General features: G+C 39.6%; 1 protein-coding gene across 3 annotated transcripts in view; it reads right to left on the bottom strand.

The window, feature by feature from the left end:
* Nucleotides 1-18,233, bottom strand: part of ATRN (attractin) — a 176,069-nt gene that overhangs the window by 14,116 nt on the left and 143,720 nt on the right. For 2 of the 3 annotated variants that reach the window (XM_082669774.1, XM_082669772.1), the window contains exons 26-27: nt 5,252-5,330; nt 1,732-1,839 (exon numbers count right to left, since the gene is read on the bottom strand). In XM_082669774.1, the coding sequence (XP_082525900.1) occupies nt 1,732-1,839; nt 5,252-5,330 (187 nt within the window). Of the gene's footprint in view, nt 1-1,731; nt 1,840-5,251; nt 5,331-13,911; nt 15,142-18,233 lie in introns of those variants that run through there. The other variant, XM_082669773.1, reaches the window with a different exon arrangement.

An 18,233-nucleotide genomic window follows, 5' to 3' on the forward strand; every position in this document is an offset into this window, starting at 1 on the left:
GCAGAGCACAGGCTCTGGACGCGCAGGCTGAGCGGCCACGGCTCACGGGCCCAGCCGCTCCGCGGCATGTGGGATCCTCCTGGACTGGGGCACGAACCTGTGTCCCCTGCATCTGCAGGCGGACTCTCAACCACTGCGCCACCAGGGAAGCCATATTTTTATTTTTTTGAGGAAGAGAAATACTGTTTTCCACAGCAGCTGCATCATTTTCATTCCCACTAACAGTACACAAGGGTTCCAATTTCTCCACGTTGTAGTGATCTTTTTTTGTTCTGGCTAATTTTAAGACATTCTCTTTGTCTTTGGAGTTCTACAGTTTCACTATGATAAACCCAACTGTAGTTTTCTTTCACCCCTGCCTTCCCTCTGCTTTCTTTCCTTACTCCTGCTTACAATATGTTTTGCTAGAATCTGTATAATCATGTCTTCCATCAGTTCTGGAAAATTCTCAGCTCTTTGAATATTGCCTCTCCTCCATTCATTTGTTCTGGGACTGTGATAATATATATGTTAAGTTTTCTCATTCTATCCTCCATATTCTCATTATGTCATATTTTCCATCTCCTTGTCTCTGTTCTGCAGCCTGTGTAGTTTCTTCAGAGTCATCTTCCAGCTCAAAAGCTCTCTCCTTACTTGTGTCTGATGTGCTGTTTAACATGTAAACTGAATTATTTAAAAAATTTCAACTACTGTATTTTCCATTTCTAACAGTTCCATTTGGTTCTTTTTCAGGTGTGATTGGCCATTCTTGACTCTCATGGCTTCCTTATCTTTATGATTCTATCTTTCGTTTCTTTAAACATTTCATACAGAGCTATATTATATTCATTAGGTGCCACTTCTGTTGCTTCTGCTGACTCTTATTCATGGCTTTTCTCTTTTGTCCTTGGTGATCACTGATTCCTTGGTCTTGATCTATGGAAGTCCTACATGGCTGAATTGGGTATGTTTTCCCTCAGACAGGATTTGCATCTACTTCAGCTGTGAGATGTGGGGTGTTACCAGTCTAGAACCACTTTAGACCACGCATGGCTCTGGTTTTGGTTCATGGTTTGTTCTTTTTTGGAGGAGGGAAAGGAGAGTGGTCCCTGGAAATCTCACATACTTCCTGTAAGCTCAGTAATGCTTTAATAAGTATGTTAGGACATACAGGTTTTATATATATATATATATATATATATATATAAAATATATACACATACATATACATATGTATATATGTGTGTGTATACATATCTCCACGAACATATAGCTGTTTCCCAAGAGTATCTGAAATATTTCATCATTTTGTTAAAAGAGAAAGTCTTATCATTTTCTTCATCATGGTGGGGGGATCAGAATTATTTATTCTGACTACAGAATTCATAGTCAATCATGATTTTTCCCCTTTTAAAAAATCCCCCAAAATACTTATAAGGAACAATGGTTCAATTTAGCTATTTTCAAGTTTTCAAGTATTACGCCACAGAAAACTTACAAGAATATCAGACAAGTTATTTACATTTTAAAATTCCCTGAATATGAGACTGCTTAACAACATGAATCAAAGATTAGAAAATGAAAGCAAAAGAATACCTGACACTTTCAGTGTGTGGACTTACTGTTAAGAAGAAAGAGGGAGGATAACATAAGAGGCAACAGAATGAGGCTCTTGCTCTCTCTGGTTCCCCAGACTTAGAAGCATGAGTTTTGATAAGTTAAGTCACAGGGACTTTTGAAATACAATCTCACCTTTATACTTCCCCCAATAAGATCAGGAGGCTCTTCATCTGTTTCCAAGGCAACATTTACAGAGGCAAAGGGACGACTGGCCATCTGCTGCATCTCTCGAAGAAGTTGCTGATAAGTAATACAGCAATCATTAATGCAAAGAGTACTGAGGGGATTTTATTAGAGAATACTACATATTAAAAATACCTCATCCTCCCTGATTCAAACAAATCAAGTCCAAAACGATATTTTTGAGACAGCTGGGGAAAACTGGACATGGACCAGGTATTAACATTTTAATTTTGTTGGCTGTGATGACAGTATTGTTATATTAAAGAAAAAGTCCTTATCTGTTAGAGATACATACTAATGTACTGATGGATATAATGCTATGATGCCTGCTTATTAAACACATAAAATAAATTATCCTATCTCCTTACATTTTTATTACTAGATTAAAGCCAGGCTTTCTTTTTTCCTGCTGAAACTTGAACCAAGTATTTACACAGCAACAAAAACTATCCTTTGTTATACAGTAGATAGGAACTGAAAGAGCTCTTTATTCAGAGAGGTGGTATAAGCTAAACACAAAAAACCATGAAGTTTTGCAGAGCAGAGGGACAACTAGGGGCTCTGGATTTAGGGAGGCTTGGATATGAATATCTGCTTCAACACTCTCCAGCTGTGTGACTTTTAAAAAGGTGTTTAAAGTCTCTGGGTTTCAGTTCCCTCCTCTCTGAAATGGGTTTTTAATCCCATAAAAGTATCAGTAGGATTAAATGAGATGATTTAACTAGCACAGTGCCTAGTACGTGGTGTGTTGTCAATCATATATCATTAGGGATATCAGAAATCTGGGCATGTCACTGAAGCTCTGAGGTCATGCTGTGGAAGACAATGAGGCCCTACTTCGACCACTTCCTTGGAACTATTGTAGGAGACAGAATCTTGGGCTGGATAGATCATGGCTCTGTTTTAGAAGGGCATTTTTATATTAAACATTGTGTTAACATGTCAATAATCACATTCCTACATCTCACAAAGCTATTGGTCCATTTACTCAACAAATACATATAACAACAACCCTCCTCTGGGTTCTCTGCTATTCTAAGTGTGGAGTCACAGTGAGACAGTTCCCAGTCTAGTTCCTTTATGACAAGGAGATAATGTGAGTAAAGGCACTTAAAATAGGGCCTGGTATGTAGCAATGACTTAAGCAGTATTAGCTGCTATTATTTTTGTTATAAAAAATATCACATCACTTTTCTACAGTTCTGAGAGGGATAAATCATGAATGATATTTTAGAAAAGATAAAATATATTTTGAATGGTCAGGTTCACAGTAACAGAGAAATTTTAAGTCACAAAGGTAAAAGCTTAGTTTATTGGTTGATCAACTGTGTAATAAGCATACTTTTTTTGGGGAAAACCTCTTCTCTGCAAGATGTTCATCTTATTTTCTTTCATGTACACTGCAAATATTTTCCAGTTGGTTGTTTGTCTTCTATGTTATTCATTTGTTTATTTTTTATATACTTTAGTAATTTTATGCAGGTAAATCTATATGATGTTTTAATCATCTTATATGAAAATAATAATTTTATTCCCTTTCCGAAAGTGACAAAACTTCTTATTTCTATTTCTCTTAGTGCAGAGTCTAGAATACCCAGAACAAAAGTAAGTGACTATGGGGACTACTTTGTGATTAGAAACATGGTCTGTGAAGATAGAAGTCCTAAGTTTAAAGCCCAGTTTGGTGTCTTTATTGTAACTGTGTGGTGATGGGTAAGTTACTTTGCCTCTCTGAGCCTCAGTTCCTCTATCTGTGAAAAAGGACTAGTGTCACTATTTTATAGGGTTGTTGTGAGGATTAAATTAGTTAATCTATATAAAACCTCTTACAACAGTGCCTGCAATTTAGAAATGCTCAAATGTCAGTTCTTAATATGACTAACTTGTCTGGATTTTATTGGATACAAACTCTAGTATTTTTTTATCATGGGTGATGTTGGTTATCTGGTTATTCTTCAGAGTGTTGAGGAGGTATTATTTTTGAGTTTACTAAGAGTTTTGTTTTTAAACTAGGAATGAGTGTTAATATCAATAAATGACTAAATGATTACTTGGCCACTACCAAAAATTTAGGTTTTATTTTTTTACCTACTGATATAACATATCCTAGTAGGTTTTCTGGTGTGAAATGATCCCTTTTCTACACTGGTAAACTAGACTGTTGCACGTACAGTTGTTATACAACTGGTCTTTACTTTTTGGTGTTACATTTCTCAGGTTTTGGTTTCAAGGTTTCGAAGCATAAAATGTATCAGGATTCTTTTACACTTCCCATCTTTTCCTTTACCCTGGAACCGTTTATATATTTTGGAAATAATTAATTCTCATAAGCACCCAAGAAGAAATAGACTATTATTATCTCCATAAACTCATCTCAAATTGAAACTCCTTGGGTCTAATACCCTTTGTGGAGAGAGTAATATCTTGACAAGTTTTTGATTCCTTCCTTGGTACTAGTTTATATGGCTTCTCACTTTTTTATTACACATTTGGATAACATATTTTTTCAGAATACTGTGCTATTTGTTGAGATTTTAAAATATCTTAGTAATAGAGCTATTAAAAAGAAAAAAACCTCTGAATAAGTTATCCACTGAATTTTTAAAATCATAATAAAGAGGGTGTAATGCTACCTCTATGATAACATCACCTTTACATGGGTCAGAAAAGGTGTCACGGCCCCCAGGAAGAGGCTCATATCCTGAAGCCTATCTTAACCCCATTACAGACACTAATGTTCTATGAACAGTGCTGCATGCTTGTGAATTTTGATTTTAGATATTTCTGTTCTCCTCTAAATCTTGTCTATAGATCAAGTTTTATATAGAAAACCAAAGAGCACAAAGTCTAGATCTTAGTGCACTTCTATTTAGCAACAATGCAATAGACATGATGACTAAAAGGCAGAGTAAATACACAAGTGAAAGTTGCAATAAGCAGTTTTTGTGTTGTAATTTTTCATCAAGTTTATTTGATTTGCCAATTATAAATATTTTCTGGACTTATTAATATTACTTTCGGAATGGAGCTCTGGAAATAAATCAACACTCATTAATAAATAGAACTCAAGCAAATACTTAATTAGACACACATTTATCTTTCCTTGAATAATGAGAAACTTTTGATATTTTACTCTCATCCTCATGAAAGGCTCCTGTAAAGGCTGTGCTACTAAGCCTTCAGATCTCCAGCCTGAGCTAAGGAACCAGCTTCTGGTAGGAAGGATAAAAAAACTGACTTCACCTGTAAGTCAATATGATTCTTAGTTTCCTTTTAGAAAGTTAAAACCATGTGGTGCAGAATGAACTATAGCTTACATAGCACTGACTGAAGTCTACTGACCATACATTACTCTCTCTATAGATATATCCATCAATTATCACTAAATAGCAAAACTGACTTGCTTAAGGGAAATACGAAGGAAAAAGTTCTTACAGGGATTCATTAATCTTTAACCACTGAGGCTTACCTCTCTACGTCTGGAAGCCCAACAACTTTGTTTGATCTTCCAAACCACAGCAGCCACCAGGAGCAAAGAGAGGAAACAACTGTGAGAAAGGAAAGGAAAGTACTGAGTTATTATCCCAACCCCCAGAATCAGCACACTGTCATCTACACCCCATGTCAGGCAGGGAAACAATCCCCCAAATACCAACTCCAAGCTCCTTTCTGATGAGTCATCACAACCATGTCCTGGTTCACAGGAAACAAAGTGTGAGAAGACTTTGATAAGCTGGGCTTCCCGACCCAACTAGACAATACTGTCTCCACAAGGTACTCTGAGCCTTGATTTCCTGCCGGCCTTTATCAGAATGGTCCATCATGGCTTATCCCAAATAATAAAAACAATTCTATGATAATTATGACAAGTAACAAGCATGCTACTTAATCAAATTAGCAAAAATCTACTGATAAAGTCTAAAAAAGTGAGAAAAGTTAACTATCAAAGTAACAACCAGCTTTTCATAAGGAACAATAAATTTATATGTAGTAATATATATTCAAAGTAAATACCTATTTTTTAAATAAAATAAAACAACTAAATTCAAGCCAACAACTTTCTTAAAAGTATTAGGAGAAGACGAAGTCCCAGTGGTCTTATAACTGCAAATGATTTCAATGTTCTCTCAAGATTCAATGCCTCTTAAACCAGGCACCGAATGGTTTGAAAAGCTACTGTGACAGCAAAGAGAATGACTGACTTCTGATTAAAAGGACTAATGAGCCTAACAAATAAACCTCTTAGTAACCGCTAAATAATTTTAAAATTGGCATTTTCACTCATTAACTTGTAAAAGGGGCTTGTTACAGAGTACTGTTCCAGGGTGTTACAAGCAGACACAAGGCTTTCCGCCCCTGTAGTTGGGTACTCTCTTGCTGAGCTCTGTGTTTGCAGGATGGGGTTGGCTTTACGAGAGGCAGCTTCAATGCACAGATCGCTGAAGACAGGCCTCCACAGCTGGCTGGTGACAGGTCCCCTAAGGTGCTAGGAGGACTGAGCTTCTGCCCTTTCAGAAACAGAAATTAAGCCTCCCTCAGCCCACCACTTCCCTAAGAGGCACAGAGTGCAGACCCCTCCACTGGGTCCCCTGACAAAAGAGAAGCTCCCCAGGTTATCACTCAGTGGAGAGTCTTCAGTTCCTATCTTGCTGGTCCTCCCGGCTGTCCTGACACTGATGATCCTTCCTCCTTTCTGACAGTTTCTATTTTTCTTTTTATCAGTACTTTATTGAGGCAGGTCCTGTTCTAGGCTCATGGAATACACCAGTGAACAGAACAAAAGACCACTTTTCCCATGGAGTTTACATTTCAGCAGATGGAGGTAAACAGTAAACAAAATAAGTGAGTAAATTATAGAGCATGTCAGAAGGGAGTAAATACTACACAGATAAAAAGATGTTAAGGGTAAAGAGGTTCAGGAGTGACAGTGGCACTCTAAAGCAGAATGGTCAGAGTGGGTGGGCCTTAATTCTTGAGAAGGTGACATCTGAGCTAAGACATAGAGGATGTGTGGGAGGTGGCTTGTGAAGGTCTTCAGAAATGCACCTGGGCAACCAGGGTCAGCCAGTGCAAAGCCTGAGGCAAGGATGTGCCTGGGATTTCTTGAGGCACCTCAGGAGGCCAGTGTTACTGGAGTGGGGGAGGGAAGTTAGGCCAGGGATAAAGACACAGAGGTAAGAAGAGGGCAGATCACGAGGGCCCGAAAGGCATTATAATGGTGTTGGATTTTACTGAGTGAGATGAGCCAGTGCAGGTTTTTGAGCAGAGAAGTGTCATGATTTAATTTATGCTAAGGAGACCATTAAGGTAGCAACGCAGAAATAGAAAGAACAGGAGTCTAGGTGAGAAATGAGGGTGGCTCAAACCAGGATGGTGGTAGCAGGGGTGTGAAAAGCACTTTGGAATCTGGACATGACTTGAAGGTCAAGGCAATAAATAGGATTTCCTGATGGGCTGGATGTAGGGTATAAAAGAGAGAAGTCAGGGTCTGAGGAACTTGCCATCAAACCTGGACAGGGAAGACTCTGAGGGGAGCAGGTGCGAGAGAGCAGAGAGTTTAGTTTTAGACATGTTGAGTTCTGAGACATCTACCTGAAAGCTACTGGGGGCTGGTTACCAGGTCTGGGCTGGAGACAGCATTTGAGAGTCATCAGCATATACATGGTATTTGAAGTAATGAATCTGGATGAGGTCATCAAGGGGATGAATACAAATAGAGAAGAGTGTCTTAGGGGCACCCCAACACTGAGAAGTTGGGGAGAATAGGAAGAAGCAGTAAGGGAGTCTGAGAAGAGTAACCTTCTTTAGTCTTTCATGGTTTCCATGCATAATCCTGCTTTTTCCCCCCCATCAGCTTGCTTTCTGGTACTTTTATTCTAATAGATAGATAAACACATGGTGGCAGCAAATCTACATGGAAGAACATGAAACACATGAGTTGGTCAGGATGCTGCTGATGCAGCTGAATACAGGGCTGGCCTCAGAGGCAAGGAGTCTGGTGTCACTCAGGGGCCTCTCTTGGACTACCCTCAACACAGAACTGTGAAACAGTGCAGCTCAGAAGGTCTGTGCCCCTTATCCTTGAGGGGCTTCTGTCTTCAACGCAGACCTGTTAGAAACACCAAAAACCCAGTTTCTTCCGCCTGTTCCAGTTTTTCTGAGAGACATAAACAGCATACCGACACACAATGATTGTTCCTCAAAGCTGACATGTGCATGATTTCTCCAAGGGTAACACAACAATGAAGAATTTACTAGTTATTTCAAAAAAGGTGGCACTTGCTGATACCCCTCCCTTCTTTTTTTTCCTACCACTAATCTGGGGACAGGTGGGGCTGTGACTCTGTTCATCTTACTGCAGTTCCTCTTATCAATTGTTTTCTATAGTTTTTAATACAGATGTAATTTTTTAAAAAATCATGGAAATTTTCAAACATACACAAAAGAAGAGAGACTGATCCAGTGAATCTCTATGTGTTCATTACTCAGCCTTGCAATTATTAACATTTTCCTATGGCATTCAAAGATCATTCTTAAAGAAGTGTATTTCTCTCTTTCAACACAGGGACACTGGCCCCAGGCTAAGGGTCTTTCACTTCTTTTCAGCTCTGTACCTAGGAAAAAACAAGAATCCTTTGTCCTTTTTTGTCCTAAACCTGTCCCTGCTTATCAGAGGCTTACACTTTCCTGAGACTATGCTCAGAAATCCATGTCTTGACTCTAGGTCTTTCTTTCCATCTTTTGTATCAATATATATCTTTGAAAACTCACAATATTTTCTGAGAGCTCTGTGTTTGGGGATGTTTTTCACCAGCTTAACTGTAATTGTGTAAGTAGAATGATACTTTTGAGAGTGTACTGAACTTTGCTTTTCCTGTCCTTGCAAGTCTAGCCTTTCTAAAACTACATATTCGGGACTTCCCTGGTAGCCCAGTGGTTAAGAATCTGCCTTCCAATGCGGGGGACGTGGGTCCGATCCCTGGTCGGGGAACTAAGATCCCACATGTCGCGAGGCAACTAAGCCCACGCACTGCAACAACTGAGCCCGTGCCACAACTAGAGAGCTCGCATACTGCAACTAAGACCCAACTAAGCCAAAAATAAAAATAAATAAAATAAAAACAAAAAAACTACATATTCACTTCTTGGCCTGGCCTTGACCTCCCAACCAATCTGAAACAGAGACACTGCTGCTTCTTCCCAAGTTCCTGTGATGTGCACTTCACCATTCTGGTTTGAATTAGATCCAGAGTGGTAGTACCCCATATCACTTCCATCTTCTGGAAAATGAAATGATCAACAAGACATGGATGTGTCAAAATGTCTGCTGTCAATCTGGCAAGGACCTAAGCAGAAGTTCAGATAATTAAAAGTTTTACAAAAACATACCTTGCCAATATCAGGAATTCCCATTAGAGTCCCTCCTATTGGTCAGTGCCTCCTACTGGACATCCCCTGCTTCTCCTTTTTATTCTCACCCAAATGCTATCTTCTAAGGCACCTCTAACTCCAGTGACACAGATGTTCAGAGTGTTAGTCTGTCTCTCCCTCTTCTACTAATAATCATTATCCTGACCACACTACCACATCACTTTCAGATACAAAGCTCTTTCACACGCATCACCTCATTTGATTTTCAGAGAAAGCAAGCAAATGGGTCTTATTATTTCCCCCTTTATACACACAAGGCTCCTACTGGAGTCTGGGAGAGCATCTCAATTAAGACACAAAGAGGGCTTAATGGATTTATCTGGATCTAGAGATTACTCTTCACTGTGCCCAAGTCTGGGAGTCCTTTTCTAACTTATCTCACACTGATATTTTCTCATTTGAATCACTGAGCTATCCCCTTCTACCCCCACCCCAACTCTAATTCTCTCTTCTGTATTCTATGAGCTATTCTTCAGAGTGCTTAGAATTATCTGTATACCTTTCCTTCTCTCATGTTTCATGTATATCCTTTTGGACCTGGTTAACTTGCTCTGGGAAAATATTTTCTTCCTCATGCTCATGAAAAGGACTCCATTCTCAGCTAAAAGCTCATCATTTCTACTTCCCAAACAAAATCCAGAAAAACCAAAGTTCTGCAGTCTTTTTTTTTTTTTTAATATTTAGCAAAAGTCCTTTATTTTATTGTCTTTGAATTCAATGGAAGCTTAGTGGAAATTAAATTAAGTTTAATTTTTTAAAATTAATTTTTATTGGAGTTTAGTTGCTTTACAATGTTGTGTTAGTTTCTATTGTACAGCAAAGTGAATCAGCTATGCGTATACATATATCCCCTCTTTTTTGTATTTCCTTCCCATTTAGATCACCACAGAGCACTGAGTAGAATTCCCTGAGCTATACAGTAGGTTCTCATTAGATACCAAAGTTCTGCATTCTTTTCCAAAGGTTCCCACATTCAAAAAAAGGGAGAAGTGATGAGAACACCATCTGTCCTTGTTTTCTACACAAGATTCTGTGGTCCCTGATCGATTCTGATGGTGTCATTCAGTCTTCCACCAATCAGCTGAGGTGACTAATCCTCACTGGGTTGGTACTTGGCAGCTGAGTCACCTCAGTCTGTACACATGGTCCAAGAACATAACACACCTGCTAATCGGAGCTACTGAGTTAGCATACGGCCTCCGCATTCCTATCAGCAGCACCACGAGCTTTTTTCCCCTCAGAGAGGTTGGTGTCTATGGTCCCTCATGGCTCTGCGCTTCTCCTGAAGGTCTGCTTTACTTTTCACATATATTGGAGCATGACTCTGTGCTAGATGCTGAAAGTGTGTGTGTATACAGGGGTGAACAAAAGAGACACTGTACCTGCTCTCCCAAAGCTTAGAGTCTCACTGTGGACACATAGTACGCAAGTACAGAACTGTGATAAGTACCGTGATGAAAAATAATACAGTTCCCTGGGAGGGTAGAACAAAGGGAGAGAATTTAGTTTGGGGGTTCATTGATGGAATCTTGGAGGAAGTGACACTGTGCCGAAATTTGAAGGATGAGTGTGGTATAGTAAGAAATATACATATGGTCTTTGTCCCAAGTTCCTGGCACAGGGCTCCTAAAACCCTTGAAATCTCCTATGTGATAGGAGCATCCTCTCCCCTCTTTTTTACACAACTGTTCATAATGGCTTTATTTGTAACAGTCAAAAACTGGAAATAACCTAAATGTCTATCAGGAGGTGAGCAGATAAATTGTGGTTTATCTTTACAGAGAATATTACTCAGCCTTAAAAAGGAAGAAACTATCTTTTAATTTTGATTTAAAAAATCTTTAAAATGTATCTTTACCAGTTTTCTACACAAAGTAATTTATATAATACAGAAGGGTATAAAAAAACGACAGTGGCTTTGAGTCTGAATTAACTTTTTTTTTTGTTTTTTGCAGTACGCGGGCCTCTCACTGTTGTGGCCTCTCCCGTTGCGGAGCACAGGCTCCGGACGCACAGGCTCAGCGGCCGTGGCTCACGGGCCCAGCCGCTCCACGGCATGTGGGATCTTCCCGAGACCGGGGCACGAACCCACGTCCCCTGCATCGGCAGGCGGACTCTCAACCACTGCGCCACCAGGGAAGCCCTGAATTAACTATTTTTTATAACACGTTTATGGAGATGTAATTCAGGAGTGTCTTTTCTCCCCTCATGGGAGGGAAGGACCTAAATAGCTTCTGGACGGGGCTGACCACCAGAAAAACGAATTATGTGATTAAAGGGTTAGACCATTCAGCCCCCCAGCACACCTCCCCTCCACAGGAGGGTAGAGGGACTGGAGATTGAGTTCAATCACCAATGACCAGTGATTTCACCAATCATGCCTACTCAATGAAACCTTGATAAAATGTGGAATGATGAGGTTTGGGGGGCTTTCAGGGTTGGTGAACACATCGATGTGCTGGGAGTGTGTCATGCCCAGAAAGAGCATAGAAGCTCTGTGCTCTCCCTCTTGCCTTCATACCTTGCCCAATGCAACTCTGGGTTGTTGAACAACCACTGGGTTGCTCCTGAGTTGTATTCTTTATAATAAACCTGCAATTTTAAGTATGGTGTTTTCCTGAGTTCTGTGAGGCAACAGCAAACTGTTGAATCTGAGAGGGGTCACAGGAACAACCCAAACTTGTATTTGGCCAGGCAGAAGTATGGGTAGCCTTGGGACCCATTTGTGGTTGACGTCTGAAGTAGGAGCAGTCTTGTTGGACTGAGCCCTTAACCTGTGGGGTGTGCACTGATTTCACGTGGTTAGTATCAGAACTGAATCGTAGGACAGTCAGTTGATGTCAGAGAATTGGTTTTTGTTTGGAAAAACAAAGCAATGGGTAAAAGTATACAGGTAAAGGGTAAGGAGAAGAGCGTTCCAGAAAGAAGGAAAAGTATGTGCAAATGCCATGAGGTGGGAAGGAGCTTGGTGCTTTCTAAGAAACAGAAGGAGGCTCATGTAATGGGAATGCAGAACAGAGTAGCGTAAGGTGAAAGTGGAGAGGTGAACAGAGGCCAGTTCATGCAGGACCCTGGTTTTTATTTTAGATACAATGCAGAGCCACTAGATATGAGATAAGTGGTTAGATACAAACTAATTCATGGTTTTAAAGGTCTCCTCTGGACTTTTTGTGGGTTGTAAAGGAGCTAAAATCAACTGAAATAGTACTAGCGAGATTGTGATGGTTAGGGCTAGGGTGGGGAGTAGAGGTAGGGCAGGTTGCTAACCGTAACTGCTGGGATGTGGCGACGGAATGCCTTTTGGGTGTGAAAGGGAAAGAAGTGACTTGGAATCAGCAGCATGATTTGCCAATTAGTGATGTGGGGAAGACTGGTGAGGAAGGATCAAAAAGTTCATTTCTGGGCATGTTATGCTGCAGATGGGGATGGCAGACTTCAACCCGAGAACACACAGTAAGGAGATGGCCAGGGTCAAGCTCTGGAAGAATAGCAACAATTATTAGTTGAATAGAAAAGATAGTTCAGCAAGGGAGGCCAAGAAAGAGCAGCTTCAGGGCAGTATGGACTCACAAAAGGCAAGAAGAGTCTCACTGATGGGGTGATCAGTTGACCGATACTGTTGCAAAGCCAAAAAGATAAGAACTAAAGACTAACTTTTGGATTTAGCAATAGAGATGTGCTAGCTGCCCTCAACAACAAAAAAATTAGATGCGGTGTTGGGATGGAAGCCAGATTAGAGAGAGCTAAAAAGTAAAAAAGGGGCTCCATTTTTAGGGTAGTAAAAATACTCTGATATTATGAAAATGGATATGACATTACACATTTGTCCAAACCCCACAGATGTACACCACCACTAAGTGTGAACCCTAAGGTAAACTATGAACTTTGGGTGATTATGATGTATCAGTGTAGGTTCATCTTTAGTAAAAAATGTTTAATTCTGGCAAGTGATGTTGATAATGGGGGAGGCTATGCATGTGTGGAGGCAGGGGGTATATGGGAAATCTCTGTACCTTCCTCTCAATTTTGCTGTAAACCTAAAATTGCTTTAAACAAAGAAAGTCTCTTAAAATTAAAAGAAAGGAAGGAAGAAAGGAAGGAAGGAGGGAAGGAGGGAGGGGGAGAGAGAGAAAGAGAGAGTGAGCATATGAGAGAGGGAAAGGAAAGGGGGGAAGGGAGGGAGGGACGGAGGGAGGAAGGGAGAAGGAAGGAAGAAGTCAGTCAGTCAGTCTAGAGTATATGGATACAAGGAGGGAGGGGGTTCTGGAGAACTGCCAGAGTGCTGGGGGGGAGCTGTATTCAGTGTGGCCACACCAGATGGTTTTTTCCCTTCTCCCTGCTTGTGCTGAGCAATGGAAGAGAGCAACTAAGGCAGTGAGCTCTGGTTCTGGGGCTAGAGAGGCCAGGCAGGATGGATACTCTCTTATACATAAGACAGACTAACAATATACCTGACCCAGCAGCACACTCTGCCTCCATACTCCATACTCACTGGAGGCTGTGACAGACGGAAATGGCAACCATACAAAGGTAAACACAGAATCTTCAACATAATCAAAAATCAGACATTTTGAGGAAAACCAGCACTGTGAAAGAGAGGTACCAAACAACAACAACAAACAGCATCTGAGGAGACAATTATTAATAACACAAAATAAGACTTCAAAATAAAATAATAACATTTATTAATCTCACAAAGGAATATGAAAGTAAATTGCATTCATAAAATTGAAACAGGCTACAAGGAACATATATTAGAAATAAAATGCAAATGTTAAAATAAAAAAACCTAATCAGATGACTCAGTAAAAGAAATGGACCCAACACTAGACTAAATTAATGAGTTGAGGAGCTCACCAAGAATGTAGTGGAAAGGAAAATGAAAAAGAAATGAGAGTTCAGTTAAGAAATATGGAGGACAGATCCAGAGCTGTACTCATTCATCTACTAGAGAAGTCCAGAATGCAAGCAAATAGAATTAAAGGTGAGGAAACAAAGAAATAGAAGACAATGTTGCAAAACTCAAGACTCCAGTCTTCAGACTTTATAAAAGGTCTTCCCCAAGTATCAAATTCTTTCTCAGGTCTTTTCTGAGAGAATGACTCTAGGATATAGTTCTGCATAACAACAACATCCAACAAAAGACAGGACATGGGACACATTCAATGGTGCAAGAAAAAAACCAGTAGAACTTAAAAAAACTGTTCCTATATTATGTAAAATAATTACAGTCTAGAATTTAAATTCCAGATAACCTCTACCCAGGTGGTGGTCACTGGCTGGTGGTGGGGGAATAATTACAGGGCTCTCTCAGAGCCCTAAAGCCGCCTGCTCTTGCAGGAACGGGAATCACGAAGCTGTCAGCTGAAGCCATGCTCACATCCTCTCAGTACTTAATGATCTTCTTTTCCATCTGACCTTCTATGCTTTAGCTTGCATATTGATGGATGTAATACTGCCCCAGCCCCTGAATCCACACAACTTTCAGCTAACTCAGGGGTTTTTAATGCCAGCTGAACATAAGAATCACTGGAGAGCCTTTAAAATACCATGATGATAAGGTCCCATACTAGACCAATTAAATCAGCATCTCTCGGGGCAGGGCCCAGGCTGCTGCTTCTTTTTTAAGCTTCTCAGGTGAATTCTAAAGTATAGTTAGTGCTGAGAGTCATACAAGAACTGTTTCAGGCTCTCAGAACCCAATTTAAAACTTGTAGGAGAGGCCTCTAATTAGCCCTGTTCATCTTCGCATGTCAAATTACAGGTTCATTTGTATATGGGCTGCCCTTAAGCGCTAGACTGTTAAATAACTGCATTAAAGCATGATTATGTGTATAATAAAAACATGGGTAGGGTGGAGTCCAAGAAGAGGTGGACTATGGGGTGAATGTGCCAGAAGAAGACTTCATAGAGCAGACAGGCTGGGTTCTGAAAGAGTAAGAATATGACAGGTCAGTGGGATCAGGTAAGTACCCGTGAGGCAAATGCAGAGGAGAACTATTTAAGTGGGTCACCCTCCCAAGCCCCGATGCTCACATGGCCAAAAAGGAAGGGGATGACAACTATCTTGGAGGGACTTATAATTTGGTGGAAGTCACAGTGCAAAGATTCAAGAAATATTGAATTTGCAAGAATATAGGAGGATTCATTGGTTCCACTCTGGAGGAACTGTGGAAGATGGTTGGTGTCAGTGAGTGAGCATAATAAAAAAATGTTGGGAGGGGTCAGAAAAGATTTTGAGATTTTAATTTTTCTGTGGTTAACATCAGAGAGGGCAATTTCCTTTTGAAACCTATATTTCTGTGGAAAGACGATACCTCCTTGTGAATGGGAGAAAGTGTAATCACATTTCCAGCATTCCATATTGCTGGCATTGCATCATTTAGGACAGAGCTCCAATGAGCTAAGATGGGCATACTCTGAAAAATAAAACAGAGAGTGAATTCCTGGCCTAGTGGATGGTGTGGCTTTGGAGTTGAGGTAACTAATACCCTTCTTTCATTCACTGACAAGTTTCTGAAGCCTATCCATATGGAAATATAGTAAAGCTATAATTCAAACAGATTCAAGAGAGATAAAGGAACACCTAAAAATAAAAAAAAAAACAATAGATTAAATGCTCATGAAGAAAATATATGAAAAAACTGACACATCTGCTTGGTGAAAAATACCATAAATGGGGTTAAAAGATGGTCCTAAACTTCATTAAGAAAAAGGTGAAAAGCCCAGTAGAAATATAAGCAAAGGATACAAACAGATAATTCAAAACAAGAACTATAAGGTATAAGAGATTAGTAAACATCACTTATAAATAAATACAAATTAAAACAAGGTACCAATGACACCTGCCTGATTGGCAAAATTAAAAATAATGAAAAATAGTTAATGGTAGTAAGAGAAAGAGGCAGAAATAGTAAGAGAAATTACATTCCTGTTGTAGAAGTGTAAATTCATGCAACTGTTCTGAGGGGCTATTTGATAGTGTTTTTGCATTTTGATATAGCAATTTTAGGATAAAAATTATCTCAGAGGTATCACAGAAAAATGCAAAGACACTGGCAATAAAAATTAAGGACAATCTGGGCTTCCCTGGTGGCACAGTGGTTAAGAATCCGCCTGCCAATGCAGGAGACATGGATTCGAGCCCTGGTCCGGGAAGATCCCACATGCCTTAAATCTGTGGTTTTTTCGATATTGAGCTGCATGAGCTGTTTGTATATTTTGGAGATTAATTCTTTGTCAGTTGCTTCGCTTGCAAATATTTTCTCCCATTCTGAGGGTTGTCTTTTCGTCTTGTTTATGGTTTCCTTTGCTGTGCAAACCTTTTAAGTTTCATTAGGCCCCGTTTGTTTATTTGTTTTTATTTCCATTTCTCTAGGAGATGGCTCAAAAAGGACACTGGGTACTGGTAATACCCTAGGGGGAAAAAAACTCTTGTCCTGGGTAGTGGTTACATGAGTATGTTCAATTTGTGATAATTCACTGAGCTAGACATTAATGATTTCTAAGTGTTTCTGTAATTTTATATTATACTTCAATATATTTTTTTTAAAGAGAGAAGACAGATCCCATATAAGGAGTGGTTATTATAATGGCACTAACCTTCTCAATATTAATACTAGAAACAAGAAGAAACAGCAAAATGCTTTCTCAATACTTTTTTTTTTGGCCGTGGTGCGCAGCATGCGGAACTTCCTCGAACAGGGCTTGAACCCATGCCCTCTGAACTGGAAGAGTGGAATCTTAACCACTGGCCCATCAGGGAAGTCTGCGCCTTCCAAATTTTAATGGAAGATGTTTCTAACCTAGAATTCTGTATTCGAATTTTCAATCAAATGTGAGGGTAAAATTAAAACATTTCCAGACAGGGAAGGTCATAGAAAAGTTACCTCCACACGTACCTTTTCTCAGAAACTTCCTGCAGAATGTGCCCCAATATAAGGAGGAAATAAACAGGGAGACAAAGACATGGGATCGAGGAGACAGAGACTTTAATATAAGAGGAAGACAAAAGAAATTCCCAAGATGACAGCCTGTTGTGTCGCAGGCCTCAAAAACAACTAGTGCACTTGGGAGCAGCAGGCTAGGGTTGTAGGGCAGAAATCTCCAAGAGAAACTAAAACCAGGAGAGTACTTGCTTGTGTTTGACCATACTGAGAGATTGTTCAGTTCTGTCAGAGTACAGGGGTATATCAGGAGTAGCTACATAGAAAACCAAACAATAAAAATCCCCAAATATGGCAAATATTACATTTAGGATAAGCAAAGAGTGATTCCCCATCCAAAAAATGGGGAAGTATAATTATAGTTCAACTCAGCTGCAAACAGGAGTTTTTATGATTATAACAACATAAATAGGGACTCCTGATTTAGCCAAATATTGTGATGTAACTATACTACATGAGTGGGAGAAAGGGGAAGTTGTATGTCTTTATAGTGTGTGGGGGGGTCCTGGCAGAGGTAACATAAGATAATAAATCCTTCTACAGTAGGACATCAAAAGATAACTGAATTGAAAAACCAAGAAAGAGTGTAAGCCACTGACATGGATGCCTCTAAAGGTTGAACATACTCAAAATCCATTAGGCAGAGCAAAACGTTAGGAAATTATGTTAATTAGGGTAAAACCTAGTGGGATTTGTCAGAAGATTGGGCAAAGAGTGGGTAAATTGAATAAGTTTACCCTATCTGTTCCAGCCATGAAAGAAAGTTATATTGTACCCAACTGCATAATTCCTTGTCTAATGTTGAAAATACTTTATGGTAATAATGACTGTGATATTAAGTGGTGAAACAGAAAGGAATGCAATGCTTTAGATTAAAAAAAAATCAGCATTGGATTTTGAAATATATTGAATATCCATTTTTGCATTTATCTAAATTAAATAAGTTTTCTCCTTTGGAAAAAAAAAGTATAAGCATGGAGAAGTAAAAAACAATTAAAATAATTTAAATGTGGACAATGAAGATGGGAAGGTGTGGGGCAGGATGCTGTCACTTTCTCTTTGCACTGTAGCACT

This window comes from Grampus griseus (genome assembly GCF_964374135.1).
Source record: "Grampus griseus genome assembly, chromosome: 14".
NCBI classification, from domain to species: Eukaryota; Metazoa; Chordata; class Mammalia; order Artiodactyla; family Delphinidae; genus Grampus; species Grampus griseus.